This window comes from Leptodactylus fuscus, chromosome 6, assembly GCF_031893055.1.
Source record: "Leptodactylus fuscus isolate aLepFus1 chromosome 6, aLepFus1.hap2, whole genome shotgun sequence".
NCBI classification, from domain to species: domain Eukaryota; kingdom Metazoa; phylum Chordata; class Amphibia; order Anura; family Leptodactylidae; genus Leptodactylus; species Leptodactylus fuscus.
In genome coordinates, this window is record NC_134270.1 from 111,275,827 (window position 1) to 111,301,185 (window position 25,359).

The 25,359-nt window shown below is 44.7% G+C and overlaps 1 protein-coding gene across 1 annotated transcript in view; it reads left to right on the forward strand.

The window, feature by feature from the left end:
• The window catches only part of SYCP2 (synaptonemal complex protein 2), a 139,972-nt gene that overhangs the window by 89,816 nt on the left and 24,797 nt on the right, over window positions 1-25,359 (forward strand). Inside the window, exons 33-38 of the mRNA XM_075279062.1 lie at window positions 10,083-10,263; window positions 16,690-16,964; window positions 18,099-18,248; window positions 21,379-21,466; window positions 21,555-21,722; window positions 23,610-23,734. Of these exons, the coding sequence (XP_075135163.1) occupies window positions 10,083-10,263; window positions 16,690-16,964; window positions 18,099-18,248; window positions 21,379-21,466; window positions 21,555-21,722; window positions 23,610-23,734 (987 nt within the window). The remainder of the gene's footprint in view (window positions 1-10,082; window positions 10,264-16,689; window positions 16,965-18,098; window positions 18,249-21,378; window positions 21,467-21,554; window positions 21,723-23,609; window positions 23,735-25,359) is intronic.

Sequence of the window (25,359 nt, forward strand, 5' to 3'; positions counted from 1 at the left end):
TTAAATAAAAAGTCATCAAAAAGTTGTATCTACCACATAAAGATAGCAATGAAAATCACAAGTAGTCTTGCAAATAAATGCACTCAGCTAGCTCTGTAGATGTTAAAATCAATAAGTTATGACTGTACGAAAATGGAGATGAAAGAAACAAATGATTTGGTTATTGCCATAATTGTACTGGCCTGCAGAATGATGGTACCTTTATTTAAAATAATACGGACTGGACGGGAGTGAAGAAGGTGTCCCATGTGGCACAAGACAGTACAGAAGGAATTCACACTTCACTCCATTGAGTTTTACAGGTACTGCCAGATATGATATGGGTATCGGAGAGGGGGTGCCAAGGAAATAAGGTTGTCTCCAGTACGGTTATGGGGCTGATTGATACACTGGAGTGGACTATTTCAAGGTTGTAAGTGTATTTACTGGACCCATCTCTCAATAACTTTCTCTACTGCAATAAGGAGAGATGGGACGGTGATCTGGACCCCTAGAGGATGGTAACTGCAAACATATCCTGGAGATGGTACCTCATATGTGAAGCACACAGACTCATTTGTACCTGTTACATAGTGTGTATAAACCATCTAAATTCTGGTGTATGTAAATTCTTGTCCCCATTGACAGTTCCAACCAGCTGATTTGCTTCATATGATGTGGGTATGCCCAGTGCTGAAATGAATTTGGAATGATGTGGTTACCACAGTCAATGGGGACTATGCTGTTGATGTTGTCCCTTACCCACTTGTGGGTGTCTTGGAATATATGTAGATGACCAGTCTTTAGTAAACCTGATAAACTGTAGCCAGATTACTCTATATGACCCATAAACCTTTTGTCCATCATGGTCTCAGAGAACTACTCATAGGAAATTTGTAAATAAAATTACCGTATATTTCGGACTATAAGACGCACTTTTTTCCCCAAAAATTTTGGGGGAAAAGAAGGGTGCGTCTTATAGTCCGAATGTGGCGCCTGGCACCCGCTGTAATAGAGAGGCGGATGCCGGCGAGGGATAGACGCCGGCACAGGTGCCGGGGCCTGAGACATGCTACGCTCCTCTGCCCTGCATGAAGCCAGCAGCGGCAGGGGCTTCATGCAGGGCAGAGGAGAGCAGCGATGTCTCTGGCCCCGGCACCTGTGCCGGCGTCTATCCTTCGCCGGTATCCGCCTCTCTAGTATAGCGGATGCCGGGTCTTAGTCTGGATTGGCGGTGCCTTCTCCTCCGGGGCCGGTCCCCACCGGCCCCATACCTGTGAAGTTGCAGGCCGGCTCCTGCGCGGCGATATCGCAGGAGCCGACCTGTTCGGGTGACAGCCGGGAGCCTAATGAGGCTCCCAGGCCTGTCACTGCTATATTAGTATTGCGGCTGGGTCTATGACCAGCCGTAATACTAATATACAGAATGTCCCATAGACGGCAATACACTTGTATTGTCGTCTATGGGACTTGCAATCAAGTGACCGCAGGTTCAAGCCCCCTAGAATATATATATCCCTAGAATATATATAACAGTAGAAAAAACACTCTATGCGTCCCCGTACATCTGCAGGGTCACCTGTCAATGTGGCCTTGCAGCTGTTGCAAAACTACAACTCCCATATATTAAATATTTTACCATTTCTTGCTTCAAAATTTTTTTTCCCTATTTTCCTCCTCTAAAACCTAGGTGCGTCTTATAGTCCAAAAAATATCTGGTTGCTGGGCCTGGAAAAAATGTTTATTTAATCTGTGGGGCTATTAGGGAGTTTGATAAGTTGGGGGATCGTGAACAGATTCCTTGGGCTTTGGAGATGTTAGAGGACCTTTCACCATATCCAAGAAGTCCAGCTCTTTGCATCATTTACTCGATGCTACTGAACTGTTTCTAGCACTGCTGGATTTTTTTCTCTAGCTCATTCACTTGAATGGGTTTGCAAAGTGACCGCCCATGTGCGTCTTCTGCTTCTCCACAGCAAAACCGTTTTTTTTTTTTGTTTTTTTAACTGGACACAAAGTCCTGCATGTCTGACTTTGTGTCCGGTTTAAAAAAAAAAAAACAGTTTCACCGCAGAGAGGCAGAAATACACACAGGCGGTCACTTTGCAAGTGAATGGGTTTGAAAACTGACCGCCAGGTTTCTGTCACCTGTCCAATTTCTTGGGGCAGAAGACGGAAACCTGTCGGCTTGGCTAAAGCTGTGCACAGGTGTGAACCCACCCTATATTAAAAAAATCTAATATTCAGTTAGTGTTTTTTATATCTATCCACAGAAAAAGCTGATAAAATATAGCCAATAAGTTATAGTCACCCTGAAATGATGCCATGAAAGTATAGAAGTCATCCCAAAAACAAAACAGTTCCTCAAACAGCTTTACAACTGAAAAATAAAAAGGCTACGGGTTTCAGAATGTGCCAGTGAAAGAAACAAAAAAGTCAATGGGTTCTCAAGGCCAACACTTTTTTTTTTATTGAGCATTTTATTTGTATTCTATAAGTGACAATGAATTATCACTTAACCAACTTTATAGCAGTACATATAAAATAGTGTACATGCTATTTCAGTGTTTTGTAAGCGTTTACAGCAAAATTGCATTTATTTTGATTTAGTATTCTTATAAAAGATCACCAAAATTGTAAAATTTGCCATCATAAACGCTTTGTTTATATTTAATGACTTTTTTATGTTTTGCAATGCATGTGTTTGTGAATGATCCATTTTGCTAATGAGCATCGTCAGCAGCTAGTGGATGACAGACATCTAAATATACTGTATATCAGCACAAAATGTTATGGATTCTTATTGTGATAAGACCGCCACCTAGTGGATTTGTTCAAGCTATATAGCTTGGCATATTATACTACAAAGCAGTGTTTTTTCGTCTAGGATCTGTTGAATACCAGAGTATCCTGGCACAGCTAATCTTTTTATGATTCAAAGATCCTTCACTTATGGTTGAACCAGTTAATCAACAATTCTCAGCATTGCAGTACTGTTTATTGCTTATACACTTGCTGTATCTGATGGTGTTGAGATAAGTGCAGTGAATGTTGTGCTATGTTTGTCCCACTGTTACATTATACAACATTATAGAACGCAATACAGTATATACGATGTTCATATAATGGAATTCTTACTGAATTTCAGGAGTGTGCGTGGTGTGAGCAATCCATTATATTTTGGTTTCTGTTGGATTGGAAAACAGTTTCCAGTGGTTTCCTCATATTATTTCAGAGCATATTAAATACTGATTTTGTATTTTGAAACACGAAAAGATTTATTCCTAAGGACAAATATCACTTCTTTTGTCTAGAGGCTCTTTGAGCAACATTACAAGTTCCACATGTCTCAGTTTGTACTATTTTCGTGTGGCTTCAGTTTTTTTATGCGGAGAAAAAAGTAGGACTTTTTCTCCGTACTAAAAGTAAGGATTCCAGACCGACATCAGTTACTCCGTTTTTTTGTTTTTTTTTCTTTGTTTGTTTTTTAACATTGAGGTCTATGGAAAACAGATTACAAACTGAGGGTGCATGCACACTACGTAACGCCGGGCGTGTATGAGAGCCGTACACGCCGGCGTTACAGCAGGGCTGCCGAACACTTCCCATTCACTTCAATGGGAGCGCTCGTAACAGCGGCGTTTACGAGCGCTCCCATTGAAGTGAATGGGAAGTGTTCGGCAGTCTGCCGTAATGCCGGCGTGTACGGCTCTCATACACGCCCGGCGTTACGTAGTCTGCATGCACCCTGAGGGGGATTTCACACCTGCGCTCGCTCTCCAGTTTGTGCATTCCGCCGGTTTTCCGTCTCCAGACCTGGCGAAATTGGACAGGGGACAGAAACCCAGCAGTCAGTTTTAAAACCCATTCACTTGAACGGGTTTGTAAAGGTGACTGTCTGTGTGCGCCCTTCTGCCTGCCCGCGGGGAAACCATGTTTTTTAGTCGGACACAATGTCCTGCAGGTCCGACTTTGTGTCTGGCTAAAAAAAAAAATGTTTCCCCACGGACAGGCAGAAGACGTACACGGATGGTTACCTTTGCAAAGCTGATCACCGGGTTTCCTTCTCCTGTCCAGTTTCACGGGGCAGAAGACGGAAACCGGCCCAATTGGCTAAACCGGAGCCGAGCGCAGATGTGAACCCGCCCTAATCTGTCTAAAAAAAATTATTCAGATATCAGCTGTGTAACAGTTTGGAATCCTTTTTGTACTAAACCGTTTTTTCTCTTAAGGTTCCGTTCACGTCTGCGTTTGGGATTTCCGTTCGGAGAGTCCGTTTGGGGACCACCCGAATGCAAACCTATACACATTAAAAAAAGTGGTTACCTGTGAATGGAAACCTATACGCATAAAAAAGTTACCTTTGAAAACTGCGAACCCCTTGATGATAATGGGGTCCATGTGGTTTCCACTGTGTCCGCACAAAACATGAAGAGAGAAAAGTCCTGCAAGCAGCACTTTTCTCGGCATGTTTTGTATGGAAACCACACGGATCCCATTATAGTCTTTGGGGTCCACGAGTTTCCTTAGTTAACCGCTTTTCTTGCTTATTTCACTGGGGGACACAGCACCATGGGCATAGACCCCGCCACTAAGAGGCTGACTCTAGTAGAAAGAAAAGCTGTCGGCTCTGCTTTATTGTCTATACCCTCTCACAGACAGTGTACTAATCAAGTTTAAACTTAGTGTCATAGAAGGCAGACAGCAAAAAAGTCAATGGTACCGCACACTCTAAAATTATATGTGGTGCTAGCGAAAAAAGGTCCTTCGACCCAAATATACTAGTGAAAATAGATTTTGCTGCACACACTGTTTTGTGATCAAAGGAATATAGAGATTTATTTTACAATATAGTTAACGCCTTTTGACACAATGCAAAATATTGGCATAGAAAGACAGGCTAGATCAATTGGATATGACGTTTCGGTCCTTAGACCTTCATCAGACGCGATCTAGTGTGGTAGCAGGATCAGTATAACCATGCCTTGACACTTATACTGATCCTGCTACCACACTAGATCGCGTCTGATGAAGGTCTAAGGACCGAAACGTCATATCCAATTGATCTAGCCTGTCTTTCTATGCCAATATTTTGCATTGTGTCAAAAGGCGTTAACTATATTGTAAAATAAATCTCTATATTCCTTTGATCACAAAACAGTGTGTGCAGCAAAATCTATTTTCAATAGAAGGCAGACACGACCTGACTCAGGTCTTTCCGTTTTCGTTTTTATTTTTTATTTTCTTTCAGGTGCAGGGGGGTCTTCAGCGTATGTCACACTATTTGTACCCCCATGTGGGTGAAGTGCTCTTCTTGAGCTCCTTGCCGGTCACCCAGTCCCCATCCCGGTGGCTGCATATTCCAGTGACACCACTCCCATGTGCAAGGTTCCACAGGGTGACCCTGCAGCACCTGAAGATGTCAGATAGGGTGAGAAGATTTCTACATGGGTGAGTATTCCTGCTCCCTCTTCCCCTCCCCTTTCCCCCTCCTATGCTGGCTTCAGTATCTTCTCCCTGGGATCCCAGAGGACATCTCCTTCCCATCCCACTTCCTGGTCCACTTCCATGGGGGTTCTTTCTTGCAGGGACCTCCTTATGTAAATGATCCCCATGGTTTTTTTGGCGCCCACAAACTCGGTTCCTCTCGTTTTCCCAGTGCCTGTCTACAGAGGAGTGGGGCTCCTGTTCGCCTAAGGAGTATATCTGTTCCCTCCTCAGCCCCGGTACCCTTTTCCGCGAGTCCCGCATTTTCTTCGCGAGGCCCACTCTTCATCAGTAAGTAGACCCGCTCAGGCCCGTCCCCTCCCCGGCTTCCCCTCGCTTCCTGGCCTCTCCTAGCCCTTCCCACTGGCCGGGGCTGCCCTAGTTTGTTCCCTTAGCCTCTCTGTATGGGAAACCCAGGAGTGGGGGGGCCGGCTTATTTCACCTTCTCTGTGCAGCCTGCCTGCAGCCGTCGGCGAGTCATCTTTTCCAGTGATCTGGTAGGCTACCCTTTTTTCCTGGTCCCTCTCCGCCATGTCCTCCCACCCAACCAGCCCTTCAGCCCCTTTCGGTACCGCCACGTTTTATACGTGCTACCGCTGTAACAAAAAGTTACAATGCAGACAGCCTGAGCCCATCTGCTCGCTCTGCAAATCCTCTCTGACAGCCCAGGAGATCCCTGACCCCTCTTCTGCTCATCCTTCCCTAGATTGGGCAGTCACCCTTACCCAGGCCATTGGTAACCTGGCCAGACTTAACCAGTCTATGGTGGAGACCTTGGAATGGCTGCCTTCCCAGATCACCGCTCAGTCGGCGGCTTCTAGGGACCCCTCCATGCGCCCTCACAGTTCCCGCTCCAGCTCCAAGAGCTGTCCCCGCAAGCGGACAAGGAAGTCTTCCTACAGGTTGCGGTCTTCCACCCTACTCCTGGGCAATCCCCAGATAGGGTCTCAGCTAATGGATCCCCTTTGGCAGGTTGAACTCTATCTCTCCCTGCTTGCTCCATTTCACCTGGGGACGCCTCTGACTCTGATCCAGAGCATCAGCCAGGCACATCCATATCCACTGCTGCGTGGCAGCTCATCTGTGCAGTCCGAGACACTCTTCAGATCTCTGATGACCCCAATACTGCTTCTCAAGAGAACATCTCCTTCCTCCACAGCCATTGCCCCCCTCTGTCCTTCCCCAATCACGGGACATTTGATCATATCTTAAAGGAACAATGGCTTCACCCAGACCATCCTCTGTCTTCTACTAGGAAGTTGGACGTTCTTTTTCCCTTCTCAGAGCAGTGTGTCTCCAAGTGGACAAAGCAGTTGACCCTGCAATTGCTAGGCTCTCCAAGAGCTACTATCCTGCCTCTGGCGGACTCCGCCTCTCTCAGTGATCCTTCAAACAAGAAGGTGGATTCTCTCACCAAGGCGGCTTTTTCCGTGGCTGACTCTTCTGTGCGCCCTTCCTTTGCTGCCTCTTGGGTCAGCAAGGCTTACATTTCTTGGGCCAAACAGCTCCAGTCAGGCCTCTCTGATGAAGCGTCCCTCCAAGACAACCAGCTGCTTGTTGCTCAAATTCTGCATGCTTCCAAGTACCTGTGCAATGCCTCCATTGAATCAGCTCACCATTTTGCCAAGGCAGCTGCCAATGCTGTGGCTATCCATCGTACGGATAAATACAAGAAAAAGATCCAGCTCCACTCCGCCTTCCTTAAAATGTAACCTTTATTTACATCAATTAAAATCCATGACGTGGTACAAGCACTCCTGTTCTTTACAAGTCATCCATTCTACTGAGCCCAGGGCTACGACTAAGAGGACTCTTTATCCTCGAAACACATCAGCTGGTCGCTTTTCCCAGCTTTTCTGGTCAAAGCTCCATCCAAGGCGGACAATTTCTCCAGCTTGCCAATCACCTTGGACCTCCTTCGTCAGTTTGGCTGGCTGACTAATGAAGAAAAGTCCTGTCTAGTGCTATGATTCTTGACTTCCACCAGAACAAGATTCTCCTTCCGGAGTCCAAGATTCTGGCCCTTCGGTCTGGTGTGACTCTCCTTCAGAGGTGGTATCATCAATAATGGAACGTCACACAGTAGAATGTGCCAAAAAATTCTTAGTGTTTTATTCAGTATTCAAGTAGAGTTAAAGTGAAACGTTTTTCGGTACAATGGAGTACCTTCATCAGACTCTTTGTACAAGTGTAGCACAGAGTGCACCGTATAGCATAATGTGGTAGTATAGCCACTGGATTCTCCGCTTGTATGCCCGCAGGGTCCGCTGGAGACAATCAAATTGGTGGTCAGTGGTGAGTAGACACGGCACCAGGTGAAAGCTGTAGCGCTGTGAAGAAGGGCGCGCCAGAGGAAGTCTCCTTGTTCTCTTTGGTTCTGCATGTGCGTCTTAGACACCATGGTCTCGACCTTAGAGGCCATGCCTTTTGCCTAGTTTCACTCGCCTCTTCAGCTGGTGATTCTAGCTCGCTGGGACAGGCTGCTGTCGAGCCTCGACTGCCTGATTCTTCTGCCTCTTCGGGTCCGCTGAGACCTTCTCTGGTGGCTCTTCTTCCCGGGAATTTCCCTGGGGAAGTCCTTTCGTTGGCAGGTGATCTTAACCGACGCCAGCCTTTCCGGCTGGGGAACAGTCTTTGGTGTTTTGACCGTCCGAGGCCTGTGGTGCACAGTGGAATCCTCCCTCCAGGTCAACCTGCTGGAACTGAGGGCCATCTTCCTGGCCCTGTCTCATTGGACTCTCCTCCTCCAGGGGCATCCAGGCCGAGTCTAGACTAACAATTCCACTGCGGTCACCTACCTGATCCGCCAGGGCAGCACCAGGAGTCATGCTGGCTTTCTGAAGGCCTCTTGCTCTCTCATGTGGGGTATAGACTATGAGTTGGAGCCGACAGCTTTTCTTTCTCCTAGTATTAGCCTCCTAGTGGCTGGGTCTATAACCATGGTGCTATGTTCCCCAGTGAATACAAGGAGAAAAGGATTTTACGGTGAATACAAAAAATACCATTTTTAATGTGTATAGACGCAGATGTAAACAGGACCTAAAACTGCAAGCGGACGGATACCATACAAAGATGTGAACCCAACCTAACTAATTCAGTGTCTCGGGAGCTACACTGGAAAAACTAGGGTCTAATAAAGGGTGAATTGGTAAAAATATTAGTAAGGAAATAAATATGTTCTACACTCCAAATTTAGTTGGGTTTTCCTAGGCTAAGGCCCTGTGTAGCAAAATACAGCTAAAAAGAAAAGCAGAGAAAACCATTTTTTTCTGCTGAGTTTTTCTCAGTTTTGTTCTTCACAGCAAAAACGTACATGCTGCGTTTTTCAAAAATGTATGTCTTTTAAAATGCAGCTTTTCTGCAGTTTTGTTTTTTTACTGCTTTACTGTTTTTTAATGTATAAGGGATTCCCCTTTTTAGCGACTGCAGCATTTAAAGGGGCTCTATCATTAGGAAAAGTCATTTTTAACTAATAACATCCTTGCATAGCCTTTAGAAATGCTATTCCACACCTACCTTTAGTATGTAAATTGCCTCAGTGGTTTTTGAATAAGTCCGTTTTTATTCATATGCTAATAAGATTCGTGCACCATCGTGCACTCTCTTTGCTATTGTTTCCTATGGGTGTATACAGCACAGACTGCTGCTGATGACTCAGCTTCCTGTTTGCACACACACATAGGAGATAATAGCAGGGACGAGTGCTGCTGGGAACTTTCTGTGCTAACTGGAAGCTCATTAGCATATGTATAAAAACAGACTTATTCAAAAACCACTGAGGCAATTTACATAGTAAAGGAAGATGTGGAATAGCATTTCTAAAAGCTATTCAGCACACTGTCAGCTTTCTCGATCTGTGCCCCGGGTGAAGAGCTATCGGTACCGGTACCGTAGTTCTTCACAGTCAGAAGGGCGTTCCTGACAGTCAGTCAGGAACGTCCTTCTTCACAGCAGCGCCTATAGTGCTGTACTGTGAGACCGAGGAGGAACGCCCCCTCCCCTCCTGATAGTGCTCGTCTATGGACAAGTACTGTGAGAAGCGGCTTTCCCGATCTGTGCCCCGGGTGAAGAACTAATGGTACCATAGCTCTTCACAGTCAGAAGGGCGTTCCTGACAGTCTGTCAGGAACATCCTCCTACACAGGAGCACCTATAGCACTGTACTGTGAGACCGGGGAGGAACGCTCCCTCCCTCTTCTCACAGTACTTGTCCATAGACGAACACTATTAGGAGGGGAGGGGGCATTCCTCCCCGGTCTCACAGTATAGCGCTATAGGCGCTGTTGTGAAGAAGGACGTTCCTGAATGACTGTCAGGAACGCCCTTCTGACTGTGAAGAGCTACGGTACCGTTACTGATAGCTTTTCACCGGGGGCACAGATCGGGAAGGCTGACAGTGCGCTGAATTCAGCGCACTGTCGACTTTCCAGCAGTATATAAAACTGCCTGTGCCCAAGCCCATGAAAGGTCCTCTTTAAATATGTGATGTTTGTTCAGTATTTATTACAAATGTTTAAGCCTTCTTGGTTACATAAAAAATAAATACCGTCATTTGTATATTATTTATGCATCCTGATATTGTGTATTCTTTTTATACTTCACTTTTCTGCATTTAGCATGAATTTCTAACAACTGAAAAAGAACAGAATTTAAAACATCCCAGCTGTACAAAAATGTATAAACATCCACCTAAAATAGAAGAGGATACAGTCAAAACCAATAAAATACCAGCTCCTGTGTGTAAGATTGCTGCATCGCCAGCTGATTCAAGTCCAGCGTCAGTGGAGCAGATGAGATGTGAGTAAAACAGATTCATAAAATATGAACAATACATAATCTGATTTTGATGATTCACATATATAATTTTTTTTTTCACGTTTCCCTAATTAGTATTATTTCCCAAATATACCCTTAAGATAGGCCATCAATATCAAATCTGCATGGATATAACACCCAGCAAGAGCTGATCCATCTCCAGCATTAGTCACGGAGCCTGGAACTGAGCTTCAATAGCAAGCACATCAGATATACAATGTATGACACTGTATTTATTAAAGGAATTCCATTTTAAGCTAAACCCACGTCGGAATAGCCTTAAGAAAGTCTATTCTTCCCATACCTTTAGATATTTTCTCTTAGACACCGTTCCTTAAATATCCTGGTTTTCGTCCATCTGCTAGCTAGTTTTCTCGCAGCACTGGGGGTGTTCCCCAGCACTCAAACAGCACTGGGGGCGTCCCCAGTGCTGTAAAAAAAAAAACCTATTCAGCCCCACCTTTTTCTTGTTCGCCTCCTCTGCCTCTTCTTCCTTGTCCTGTGACGTCTAACTCAAAAAGTGCCGACTGTGTGTGTTCGTCGACATTTTCCTGTGGCCGATTGGGAAATACTGTATATACTTGAGTATAAGCCGACCCGAATATAAGCCGAGGCCCCTAATTTTGCCACAAAAGATCTAGGAAAACTTATTGACTCGAGTGTAAGCCTAGGGGGGGAAATCCACCATTGCAGATAAAAAGTCTGGTCATGTGCATTACAGCTTAGGGGGTGTTCACACTACCGTCGGTGTCCGACAGGTAGTGTCCGCTGCTAATGTCCGTTCAAAATCTTGTGCGGACATTAGCAGCGGACACTAGCTGTGTCCGTGACGTTTTGCATTCATTTAAATGGACATCGGGTGCGTTCTTTTACAGTCCGTGTCTGTTCGTTCACATAGATGTCCAACTTTTCAAGCGAAGGAAAAATGGACCAGCCCCCTAGTAGGTTTCGGCCAAGAAAGAAACAGCGCTTGCCTGGTACAAATGGTGGATACTCCTTTATTGACACACAACGCGTTTCAGGCTATACAGCCCTTTCTCAAGTGTATACATTTCAATCCACCAATGCTTTGGCCCACTGTGGATTGAAATGTATACACTTGAGAAAGGGCTGTATATACTGAAACGCGTTGTGTGTCAATAAAGGAGTATCCACCATTTGTACCAGGCGAGTGCTGTTTCTTTCTTGGCCGAAACCTACTAGGGGGCTGGTCCATTTTAACTTTGCAGCTATACGTCTGAGTGGCGCCTACAGCAGCTGCCTTGGACCCTAAGCATTGGGTGTTACGAGCTTTTTGAGTGTTGTGTATCACACAACCTCTCCAGGTGAGGGGGCATTTGTCCCTATTGAAACAGCCCATTATTGAAATCTAATACACGAGGATCCGCTCGGTGTGGTCTCTCCTCTTGTCTTTGCAACTTTTAAAACAGACAGCAAAACCCGACATGTAGGTTTTTGCTGTCCGCTTGAAAACTCGAACATCTTTGGGAACGGACAGTTAAGGACAAGCACAGAGTGTAAAAGAACGCACCCGATGTCCATTTAAATGAATGCAAAATGTCACAGACACAGCTAGTGGCCGCTGCTAATGTCTGCGCAAGATTTTGAACGGACTTTAGCAGCGGACACTAGCTGTCGGATACCGACGGTAGTGTGAACGCTCCCTTGGTAACTCTATGTGCCTCATAGTAATAGCAGTTAACCTCATCATGTCCCTCACATTAAGCCCCTGTGTGCCTCACATAAGAGTTACTGATATGTGGAACATATGAAGGTAATAATTAGGGATCTTCATAGTTAAGGTCCTTTATTAGTAACCCCATGTGTTTCACATATTAGTAACCCTTATATGAGGCACACAGGGGTTAATATGAGGGACATGATGGGGTTAACTGCTAATAATGTGAGGCACATGGAGTTACTGAAACTAAATTAATAACCCCAAATGCCTGACACTAATAGGCATACCCCAGCAGGTACCTGTGTTTTACTTTCACTTTACAGTAGCTTCCTCTCCTCCATACGACAGACATCTTCTATAAGACTCAATGAATCCTGGCCACTGACTTATCTGCAGATGTTACATTCTAATGGCTACAGGACCTATGATGACATCACAGTCACGTAACCTACATGACAAAGCCAATCACAGAGCAGTAGCACTAAAGGACCTCCCCATTCGTTTAATTTATGCAGGTCCTTCAGTTCTCTGTGCTCTGTGAACCCTGATTGGAGTATTAGCCGAGGGGTTGCTTCTTCAGCATAACAACTGTGATGAAAAAGTCGGCTTATACTCGAGTATATACGGTAAGAGGCAGAGACGGCGAACAATAAGAAGGCGGCACTGGATAGTTTTCTCGCAAAAGGGTGGCTAGAATGTTTAGGTTTTTTATTTTTTATATATATACATATATATATATCCTATCCTATCCTTTCCTACTAATCCTCCTACTAATAATATAAATGTGAAAGTTTGTGTGTTTGAATGTTTGTTCCTCAATCACGCAAAAACGGCTGCAGGGATTCGGCTGACATTTGGCACATGCACACCTTGGAACCTGGAACGAAACATAGGCTACATATTTTCCCGGTAAATGCCCCACATCGTGACCTCTAGCCCCGAATTCGCTGTGCCGCAAGGCTAACGGAGCTCAGATGACGTTGTCCACTGTTCTTCAGCCTCTTTCCGATAGGCCCGCGGCATTGTACACACTGGAGAACATGCCGCCTACTGCAAACTCCGGAACGTCCGGAGCAAGCGGCCGTGCTGTGGGTGCACGAGAAGTCCCTCGGCTGTGCCGGCTGAGTGCGCACACCGGGGGACTGAATGGTTCTGCCTCTGCTGGCGAGGGGTTGCCTAAGACACTGTCGGCAACGACGGGTCAGCCTGCAGACAGTCCGGAATGTAGCGACCGTGCAGCCGCTGTCTACAGTCGCACACAGTATTGTGGGCGTAGCATTTTGTGAGTATGCCGAGTGTTTCAGCTCTGCTACCTATGCTGCGGGAGGGGGGATTTTGGAGGAAGGGGGGATGGGGGGCTGCACGGCAGGGGAGTTTGGGGAGAAGAGAGATGGGGGGGGGCCGCAAGAAAACAGAAGGGGGCGCGCAACGAGGGGCACATGGGAGGAGATCCAGGGACCCATGGTACTGCGGGGAACCCCGGGCGCATGCGCCAGAGTGGTTGGGGGTGCCAGCCCACACCTGCATACACTGAACAAGGGAGGTGGGAGCGGTTCTGTTCACGGAAGGAGCGCGCCGGTGGGGGGAGGGGAGCGCAGCGGGCGAAGTCGCGGGTAGTGCTAGTATTTTTATAAAGCTTGGTTTTAATTTTTTTATTTTTTTTTACTACTTTACTAACCCCTGCAACGTGAAAGGTGCAGTTTTAATACTTTGAGAGGGGGATTTATAGGTAGTAATGTCCGCGATCAGTGGGGATTTTGATCACAGACATTAGTTCCGGGTCTCCGCTTTACAAAACATCTGAGACCCGGCTGCCTTCATCTTCAAACCCCCCACATCCGCCGTAATAGTACAGTGGATGTCGGGAAAGGGTTCGCGCTGTTTGGAGAGCTACTTTCCTCTCCACATGACTTGGTCTTTCTGTCTTGTATTATTTTTATTTTATTTTCAGGTGCAGGGGGATCTTCAGCTGTGGCTTCTACTTTAGTCCCTAGTCTCAGCCAGGGACGTTTTCTTCATTTTGCATTGGGTTCACATCATTTCCAGTTTGTCACTCTCCCCTTCTTGCTTGCCTCCGCCCCCTGAGTATTGACCAACTTGATGGCTTCCCTCATGGCCATCCTCTGTTCCCAGAGAGTTGCCATGTTTCTATACTTGGATGACCTCCTGGTGAAATCTCCAGCTAAGATGGACAATTTGACTAGCTTGCGGATCACCTTAAACCTCCTTTGCCAATTTGGCTGACTCATTATCTAGGAAAAATCTTGCCTCGTACCTACTCAGTGCATGGAAGTCCTGAGCATGATCTTCAACATGCACCAGGACAAGTGTCTTCCCAGAATCCAAGATCCGGATCCTACCTTTGGAGGGAGGAATTCCTGTGCTTTCTTTGGTTCTATGTGCAGTTCCTGGGAACAATGGTCTCAACCTTTAAGACCGTTCCTTTTGTTCGGTTCCCCTCGTGTCTTCTGCAATTGGTGATTCTGGCCCACTGGGATAAGTCTCCATCCAGCCTCGACCGCTTAATTCTCTTGCTTCACCAGGTTCTTAAAGAGCTACTTTGGTGACTCTACTTCCCACGAATCTCTCAGGGAAAGTCTTTTCTTTCTCTCCGTTGGCAGGTGATTTCCACCAACAGTCTTTCCGGTTGGTGAGCAGTCTCTGGTGCATTTACCATTCATGGCCTGTGGTCCAAAGCTGAGACCTCCCTCCAGATCGACATTCTGGAACTGTTGACCACCTTCTTTTCCACAGTGGTTGCCTACCTGAACTAGCATGACTGCACCAGGACCCGTGCGGTCTTGTAAGAAACATCCAACTCTCTTCTTTGGATGCTCTGTTGGCAGTAAACATTCCAGTTGTGGACAATTGAGCAGCAGACTTCTTAAGCCAATAAAAGCTCAACCCGGGCGAGTGGTCACTTCATCAGAAGATCTTCCTTCAGTTTTGCCTCCCGCCTGAACCCCCCCACTTCCCCGGTACGTAGCCAGTTCACAGTACCCTCGAACCATCGCCTACACTCTCGTGATTTTCCCTGGTCAACAAAGATCTGTCATTACATGTTAAAGACCTACAGTATGTGTATAATTGTGTGAGAGTAATGTCTTCCATCTACTCTCCTTTTCTCTAGCTAGAATCCTGGCTTTTCTCCATTCCTTTCTGGATCAAGGTCTTGATTCCTCTCTTAAGGGACAGATTTCTACCTTTTCTATTCTTTTTCAGAAGACCCTGGCCTTCCATCTTCAAGTGAAAACTTTTCTGCAGGGAGTGGCACACTGTACCCCTCTCTACGATCTTCCCGTGGGATCTTAATTTCGTCCTTGAGGTACTACAGGCTCGAAGATTTCTCTTCACTTTCTGTCCTGGAAGGTTGCCTTGCTGGTGGCCACTATTTCCATAACAAACTGGCTGCCCTGTCCCGGAAGCCTCATTTTTCTTGTTTCCACAAGGACATGGTTGTCTTTCAAATGCCACCATCTTTTCTGCTTAAGGTGGTTTCTTCCTTCCAAATCAACAAGAATATCGTCTTACTGTCTTTCTGTTTGGACCCCAAGCACCCACATGAACACTCCCTTCACTGAATGCGGTCCAAGGAGATCCTGGTCTATTTGTCTCTTACTGACCCCTCTGTCATATGAATACATTGTTTGTTCTCCCTGAGGGCCCTCGCAAGGGCCTGACTGCTTCCAAGGTTAGCATTTGCAGATGCATTCTGTCTACTATCAGGGATTTTTCTTTCTGCTCAATTAGGGCTAGTTCACACGTGAGTATAAGGGGAGGTTTTTGACAGCGGATTTCGCGTCCAAAACCTCCCCTTATAATGGTGGTCTATGGAGACCGCCGGGCTTCTGTTCTCCGCTAGCGGCGAGCTGCTGCTAGCGGAGAAAAGAAAGGACAGCTCCCTCCCTCATTCATTTGAGCCGACAGCAGAGGGTTAATCCGCGACAGCGATGGTCACGGCGGGCGGGTTTTGACAAGAGAGAGACGCGGCTCGCCTCGTCTCTCTCTGTGTCAAAACCCGCGCGGGCAGTTCACGTGTGAACTAGCCCTTATAGGGCACCATCCTCTGTGTGATGGCTCACTGCACAAGAGCTGTTGAAGGCTTCTGGGCTGCAACCCAACCCAGCACATATAAAAATTAATCTTTTACCATCACCATGATTCATTACTGACCTCCAAGGACGCAGCTATAGGAGTTGCAATGGAGGGTAAAGGAGGCCGAAAGGTCTCTCTACAACATAAGACTCTGGTATTATAAATAGCATATGGTAAGAGGTGACACTTCTACAGATTTACCATTTGCGTCCATGAGTTTCAAATTGCCTCTCTTCTGACCTTCAGGCTGAACCCCCACATTGTGAAAATCGCAGCATGTCAATTATAATTGCAGAAACCCTAGGTGTTTTCTGTATAGGTATAACAAGGGCAGAAAGTCTGCAGAGAAAAATTTAATTTTTTTTTTTTTTTGCTGCGTTTCGCTGCGTTGGGGCCATAGCCTCGCATTGTATCATGCTCCCCTGTTTACCACTACATGGTATATGGCTCCCCAGTGGCCCTGAGGCACCTAATGATGCTTCCCAAGCAAATGAAAGGATAGGTGTCAGTGTGATACGCTGAATGCATTCAAAAGCTTCAACCTTATGTTAATATCTTTGCAAAAGTTTTCTACTGACGTCAGGTTAATAAATTGAGGTAATTTGTGTTATCTAAACATATTCATTTTGCAGCTGAACAATATGAGTCAGATACAGAGTTACGAACCAGGCATCCAACTATGACATATTCATCCCCCTCACTATCTGCCTCACCTCCAGAGCAAAATATTTCTGAGGAATCTATGAATATTTCAGTAGACTCAAAAAAGGTCAACAAGGAGTGGACAGAGCTAAATGAGAAGTCTGCATCAAAGTGGGCCCAGACAACACACAGGACTGGAAAGAATCTTGATATAGACAAGACTGTTCAGAGACCATTATCTCCAGCTTGTAGTCATTGTTCACAGGTAAACTGTAATGGAAACATTTGCTGCTCTTCTATGTTTAGGTTCCACTCTCGGTTTGGCTTACAAATATGCAGTTTGCATGGCACCTATGGGCAATTTTTTGTTTGAATCTTGATTCTCTTGTTTTCACAAGGTAGTAAAATAAAAAGTTCCACTTTAACCAGGAAAATTAATCAATATGCTTAGAAATAGCTGTGCATGCCTCAGTCATATGAAAAATGGTTTTCAGTAAAATAATATAAACATTCTGTCTACTTGGCACTGTGGTTGGCATTGTAATGGGGGCTTTGTGGCTTTTACTGTTGAAGTTAGTAAAATAGGTATACTGTTATACCGTTATACTGTTATAGTTATAGGGGCACAATGATTATCATAATCATAAGGGACGCTGCTGTACTGATGTGCTGTGGTTGGCAAGGTTACTAGCGCAGTTGGGTTGTCATAACTATAGAAACATTTGGGTTGCCACTGTCATTATGTTTAATTTAGGGTGCACTGGGGATGGCACTGTTATAGGGGTACTGCTGATTATATTAAGACATAGTCTCTTGGCACATAGACCTCTTACGACAAGCTTGACACACTTAATGAAATTAGTTAGCCCAAGAATATGTATGAAAATATTTTCTGCAGCTTCTTAAGCAGCAGGCCAACTCTGACAAGCCAAATTTGCTGATATTGTTGCTAAAAATTCAGGACTGTTGTCAACTTTCATATAGCCTTATTTCTTATATCCTTCATTCATATTGCTAACCAGTGGCCTGCACCAAGTCATACAAGCACCTGGCACATTTATCCCAATTACAAATAGCACTATGAAACTCCATGCATCCCCACCCAACATATGATATCATCATCTACCTCTGAGAAACACATAGGCAGGGAGCAGGCAGTACTAACTCGGAATACACACACATGAAGGTACTAGGACTAGGTGGGGGTTGACTTTGCAGTGAGGGAACTGAGCTGACACTATTACATATGATGAGAAGTTGGTGCTCTGGGGCAGGGCTAAAATCTGGTGAATTGGTCAAATTAAGCCAAGCCCTATTTCATAGCACAAATAGTAAATGAGCCTTATGCACACTACATATTTCATGAAGTAAAATATTGATGTTAATTACTCTTTTGTAGAGTACATTAAATTTGGATCACTCAGCTGTAAGTGGAGTAAATGTTCTAGAGGTAACAGGACATGAGTACAATGAGCCACAAGTGAAGTTTTGCTCACCCGTCACAAATGCAAGAAAAATAGAGGCACATACTCTCAAAAAGAAAGCAAAGGTAAGTGCTTTCACTCAGGACTTGTACAACTTTTCTGTGTATTTTTTACCTAACCTTTCAGCAAACTTTGCATAGATCAATAGTACAGTGTGTGTACTTAAGGAGCAACTCTACACTGTCTACCAATAAGTATTTGGACACCTGTGGTAGAATAGAAAAACAACATGTATTCATATTCAATAGTTGCTAGAACCAGCAGATGCTTCCTTACGGATGGTATTGAGCGACACAATACTCCCGGATGCTTGTTGAAATTCCTGGTGTATGTGAGACATCGGTTGGGTGCGGTTTCTCTGGCCAGCACTCGTCAGTCTCTATCTCCCAGTTTTGGGGTGTGCCGACTCGGGGCACATTTCGACAATCACCGTTCACATTCTACTTCGTAATCACATAGGGCACTTTTGGGTAATTCAGTTCACTTACTATGTCCCTTAAGGATCGACCATTTCTGTGGTACCCCACAATTACCCCTTTCTCGAAATCGGACAACTCTGCACTTCGTGGCATCTTGTATGCGACTAATGCCAATGCACTAATGCCAATACTGTTTCCTGCACGATATTTAACGGCGGAAGGCGTGACACCGCAGATATCTTCATTTGCATGGGTGTCCAAATACTTATTGGTAGACAGTGTATATTTGACCATTATGTAACTTATATTTTTCAGTTTTTACCTGTTTTCCTCTTTGTAGGCTGTATATGTAGTTTGCATTTCTCACTGAGCTGGTGGGTGACTACATTGCAAACACTGCACATAAAATAGAGAGGCAAATCTGCTTTATAACTGACACTTTCTGACCCAGCCCCAATACCAAGTCGGATATTTGTAGAAAAGCAGTAAGGGAGATCATTGCATTCACATGGCCATGGTCAGTCTGGGAAATGCAGCTGCCAAACAGAGTTACTTGGATGGAACACAGCTGTGTGAATACACCCTTAAGGCTATGGCCCCACGTTGCGGAAATGCAGCTCTTTTTTTTTTTTTTTTTTCAGATTTTGTTGTGGTTTTTTGAGCCAAAGCCAAGAATGGCTACAATAGGAATGGCAAATATATAGGAAGCTTTTATGCTTCTCCCTTCTGCTTAATCCACTCCTGGCTTTGACTCAAAGAACTGCATCAAAATCTACAACAAAAAAAGCTGCATTTCTGCAACGGCACTGGGGGGGGGAGGGGGGGGACACCCGGTTTTTAGTGGGGACCCCAGTTCTTGTCCTCCCAGCCACTTTTTTAGGCTTCTATCAAGCCTTACATAGCCCCCATCCAACCTTCTATTTTAGTCCCTAATCTCAGCCCAGGGAACAGGCTGCAACTAGGCCCCACTTCTCCCTGGGTTTCAATTCATGAGGCTCCAGACTCCTCCTAGGCCTTTCTTTTGGACAGGGGGCAATCCAGGAGGTCTCTCTCTCTCTCTCTTTCTCCCTATCCCGCGCATGCAGAAAACTCTGAGGGAGGACCTTCTCCTCGCCCAGAGGCGTCCTAAGCATCAGCTGCCTTACTCTAGCTGTTCTCAGCGTTTACGCTCCTTTCATGGCTTCACCTCTCGCTCCAGAGGTCACTCTTCCTGGGACTCCTGCTCCAAAAAGGCCTCTTGCCTTGGCGGACGCTCCTTGGCCTCTGCAAATCAACCTTCTGTCTCAAGGTCCACTGTTTCACCCCACCTTACCTCAGCTGCATTAACGCATGGCTGTGTAGGCTGAGGTCTTAAGACGTTGCAGTTTTTCGGAGCCTGTTATCCAGACCATGCTCAAAGACCAGAAACACCAGTCTGCAAAGATCTATGTATGGTGGTGTGAGAGTAATGACTTCCATCCACTATCCTTTTCTCTTCCCATATTCCTGTTTTTTCTCCAGTACAGTCTGGACCAAGGACTTGGTTTTTCTTGCCTTAAAGAGCAAGCTTCTACCCTTTCTATTCCTTTTCAGAAGACCCTGGCCTTCCAGCCTCAGGTGAAGACTTTCCTTCAGGTAGTAGCACACTGTGCTCTTCCCTGCCAGCCTCCTGTGGAACTTTATCTCTTTCAGGTGTTGCAGACTCCCATTTTTGAGCATTTGTGTGAGATTTTCTGTCCTGGAAGGTTGCCTTCCTGGTGGTCATTACTTCCATCTGTAGGGTCTCCTAACTGAGTGCCCTGTCCTGGACGCCTCTTTTTCTTGTTCTCCACAAGAACAAGGTTGCCCCTCGTCCCCCACCTTATTTTTTGCCTAAGTTGGTTTCTCCCTTCCACATCAACGAGGAATTGGTTTACTGTCTTTTTACCTGAATTCCAAGCATCTATGAGAGCAATCTATTCAGTGCCTGGACGTGGTCTGGGCTATCTGGGGTCTATTTGTCTCTCACTGACCCCTTCCATCGATTAGATTCCTTGTTCTCTTGGAGGGCTCTTTCAAGTGCCTGGCTGCTTCCATCTCCAGATGGATTCATCTGCTGTCAGGAAGGCCTATCGGCACAAGAATCGGATGCCCCATCACCGTGTGACAGCTCATGACACGAGACTTGTCACAGCTTCCTGGTTGTTTAGAATCAGGCTTCCGCCGCTCACTTCTGCAAAGTTGCAAACTGGGCCTCTGTCCACACTTTTACCAAGTTTTATCAGATCCATCCTGTGGCCTCTGCCGTTGTCAGCTTGGATCATAAAGTTCTGCAAGCAGCTGTGCTCTAGGTTGCTCACATAGCTGTGTAATTCCCACCCTCTGGGACTGCTTTAGGACATCCCATGGTGCTGTGTCAGCCAATGAAATAAGCAAGAAAAATGGATTTTTCTTGTTGTATTCATAGATCCCACCCTTGCTTCTTGTTGTTCCTGCCCAAGGTTGTTTTGGATTGTTTTTGAGTTGGTGGTGTTAGTTCTATGTTCTTTTATTTGCTTATTTGTGTCTCTCTCCAACTTCTGGGGTCCAAACTGGTTAGCATAGTGTCTGTGGAGAGGGTATAGCCCATAAGGGGAACCGACATATTTTGCTAATCCTAGTGTCAGCCTCCTAGTGGCCAGGTCTATACCCATAGTGCCGAGTCCTCCAATGAATACAATGAGAAAATGATTTTACGGTGAATACACGAAAATACAAACATCCATATTTGTGCTATTGTGAATATATTGGGGTCTTACTGTATGACACTTCTTTTCAGGACAATAATTGCCCTTCCTTCCATTCTGGTTCAAGTGTAAGAAGAACATTGAACTGTGAAATGACTTGTGGAAACATCCATGAATCTGGCAAGTTCTGATTATAAGTTTTAGGCTTCACGTTACTAATAATGTATAAAGTTCCACCTGCGCAGTATTAATCAGATATATGTTACAGGTCCCACGTTAAATGATACTATATCGTACATCAAACGTATAAACAAAGAGCGAATCCAGCATGCTGGCATCAGTACAGAAGGAAGTGACTGTGAAATCACGCTTAAGAAAATTAAATTGTGCCCTCGTAAACTGTTTCCTTCTCCGGATGTGCAGGAGGTACCCCCAGGTAAGTAGAATCTTGATGCAGTATAAAGCCAATACTGATACAGTGGTATAATCACAAAAGAAGTATTTACCTAAATTGTATAAGAGTGGTGTCATCATCAGCATTCTGCGAGCTGTAGTTTTGAAAGCTCACCTTGAATTTCCTTAAAGCAATCTGTAGCGCTTTTCTCTCTGCATTTTTCGCCCCTTTCGGGTAGAAACCAAGCGAAAACCACATGACCCCATTATAGTCTAAGGGGGGTTCACAGGTTCTCTTAAGGTAAACACATTTTTATGTCGATCAGGCTTCCGTTCGAGGGGTCCGTTTGGGGACCCCCGAACGGAAACCTAATCCACATAAAAAATCGGAAACCCGAGCACAGATATGAATCTATCCTTACTAAGGCTCATTAGTATATGTTCAGGAGTAACCTGATGTCCAAACTACGGTATATACATACGAGGGGAGTTCAATGTATTCTCAGTATTGGGACGATTTAGTAATGATTTTTTTGACAAAGAGGAAAATTATTTTTTACAGGGTATTGAAAAGTTAGTTTCCAGATCAGACAAGTGTATTGAGGTTATGGGGGCTGCATTGAAAAATAAAATTTATTCAGAATTCTCGTTTTTTTCCTTCATGCCTATACCGAGAATACATTGAACTCCCCTAGTATATGTAATAGAAATAAACTCTAAGCACTGACTCTAGTGAGGCTGTTATACATGTGAGTTATACACAGCAGATATTATGAGGTGCAAGCGCCTCCTGAGGAGTGGGAGTAGAGTAACCTGAACCTACTATAAAACCAGGAGTTGTGTCTTAGACTACCTCACAATCGCTTCAGTCAGTGCAGGTAAGCTTTTGTCACGTATCAAAGTCCTGCCCTAGAGGAACAAAAGAGATCAAGCAGTGAGAGAAATAAATACCAAGTAAGCATCCCCTGTGCAGTAGGTATTGACTTACATTTCACTTTAGTCATAACTGACAGTCTCTTATACTGTATATAATAAGTACTTGCATATGTTTGTTTTAATGAATACTTATACTACTTTAAAGAGTCTCTCATCACAAGATTTAGATGTAAACTTATTGCAGTACCTTGTAGGGATGTCAGCACAGTTTACAATGATGTATTTCTTATTCAGGACCACTGCTCCATTCTTGTAAAAATTGGCATTTTATCCCTATGCAAATTAGCAGAAAAGGGCTTTAGGGGTGCTGCTTTCCAACAATGGGCTATACTATCTCCTGTTGCTAACTGCTGCTCAGCTCCGCCCATTACCATAACTGTGCTGTGCTTATCTGATGGCTACACACTGCACCCAGAAGTGAAGGAAGCTGGCTTCAGATGGGGGCAGCTGAAGCCACCTTCCTTCACTTCTGGGTGTAGACTGACATTATCAGACATGCCCAGTACAGATAGTGGACAGAGCTGAACAGAAGTTAGCAACAGGGGATAGCAAAGCCCATTGTTGGAAAGCCACACCCCTAAAGTCCTTTTCTGTTCATTTGCATAGGGATAAAAGGCGGATTTTTACAAGAATGGAGCAGCTACCTGAATAACAAATTAATCATTGTAAATTGTGCTGACAGCCCTACAAAGTACTGTGATTATTTTATATCTCACAATTCTGTGCTGACAAATTGGGTTGAGGGATCGGGAAAGATCGGATCCCAAACAGCGATTGAGCAAATTTCACGATCGGGATCGGCTGGAAAATGATCAAAAATGAGATTTTAAAAACGATCCTGAAATCTCAAGATCAGCTCAACCCTACTCCATAAACATAAAATAACTAGGGTTGAGTAATCGGGATCGGAAAGATCGGCAGTTGTTTACTTAAGAAGATCTAATGTCACTGTAATATATTGCAGAATTCTAACATTTTATCTTTTAATTCTTAGAGCATCTGTCCAGTGTATCTGGAAATAATGCATCTACAGCTGGCACAGACACCTTGGATGGGAGTTCTTCTGATGTTGGCATGATGTGCAAGCAAATCAGCAAAGAGTTTGCCAGGAAAATTCAGGTACTGTATGTTTGTTTCCAAGTAAATTGTGAAAAACTGTTTACTGTATGGTAGGAAATATGTACCATTCAACCTTAGAGCTAAGTATGGTTTCAGAGGAATGGAGTCAATCTAAATATATTTTTTCTTTTTCCATGTCACTATCTGTATTTATTTATTTATTTATTTATTTATTTATTTATTTTTAAAGTACTATATCCTGCATTTGTTACTTTACCTTTACGCTTAATAATAGATTGTCACTACTCACCTAAATTACACCACAGACAAGACAGATAGCATAATAATAGAAGATTACCTATCTATAAACATTACAATAGATGCTCAATTCTCTATAGATAACAGCACATAACACCCATTATTGCTTCCACTACTGACAATAGATGTTGCCACAGCTTTCCCTGCACAGAGTATCCTATCCTACTAATATTTGTGTTTGGATGTTTGTTCCTCAATCACGCAAAAACGGCTGAACGGATTTGAATGAAATTCGGCACATAGATAGTTCTTAACCTTGCTTAAAATCTAGGCAGTTTTTTATCCCGGTAAATGACATGGCTTCACGACTGTTATGAATTTATGTTCACTTACTATATTACACTGCTCCTGCAGCAGCCTTATCTCAGGCCCAAGTCTGTTATCTCTCTGTGTAAACCCTCATTGAATTGTGTACATGCATTTGCATATTATCTGATCTGCTTCAGGCAGTGCAGACAAACTGACATGGGCAAACACCTTTAATCCAAATTGACAGTTTGTCAATTTTAAACATGCCTGGAAAAAGAAAATCTGCTGAGATGCCAGAACAATTACAAGCACAGTGCAAAGAACAACTTCAGTGTCAGGCAAACTTGAGAGCTGCTGAAACGCTGGAGCAGGCGGATCATCAACACCAACAACACGCTCATTATATGGCATCCCAGCGAGCTGCTGAGATGCCGCAACAATCATGGGCACAGCGCGAGGAACGATTTCAACGGCAGGCCAGCTTGAGAGTTGCCGAAACGCCGGAGCATGTGGATCATCAACGCCAACAACACACTCATTATATGGCTTCTCTGCAAGCTGCTGAGATGCCGGAACAATCACAGGCACGGTGCGACAAACAAGTTCAGCAGCAGGACAGCTTAAGAGCTGCCAAACGCCGGAGCAGGCAAACCATTAACGGCAGAAATTTGCTGAATATAGGCGGATCATCCACTCCAACAACCCACAGACAAAGTCGCGGGCAGAGGCTAGTGTATACTAAATTCTCCCTTAGACCTCTGTGAGGAAGTATGCCATACTGCACAAAGCATGTATTTTTGCTGTGGGGTTCAATATCGCTAGAGAGTTTGTTTCAGTTGATTAGCACAGTGTAATTATAATGTGCAGGCTGAAGAGGAAAAACCAGTCCCAGGTCCTAATTCAATGAGCAAGCAAGGGTTACTGAGCAACGTAACGCAGACATTGCAGCAGTGGACCTGGCTGATTAAAAAGTCTATATGTGGATCAAAAAAATATTATGAGATCCCAGTTGGGATGTTGCATGAAGTAGCTTGGGGGGTTTCAGGGGTCCATAAAAAGCCGTAAGGCAAAGGACCCTTGGGTCAGATTCCTTGGAACAAATGTGAACTCTGTCCCAA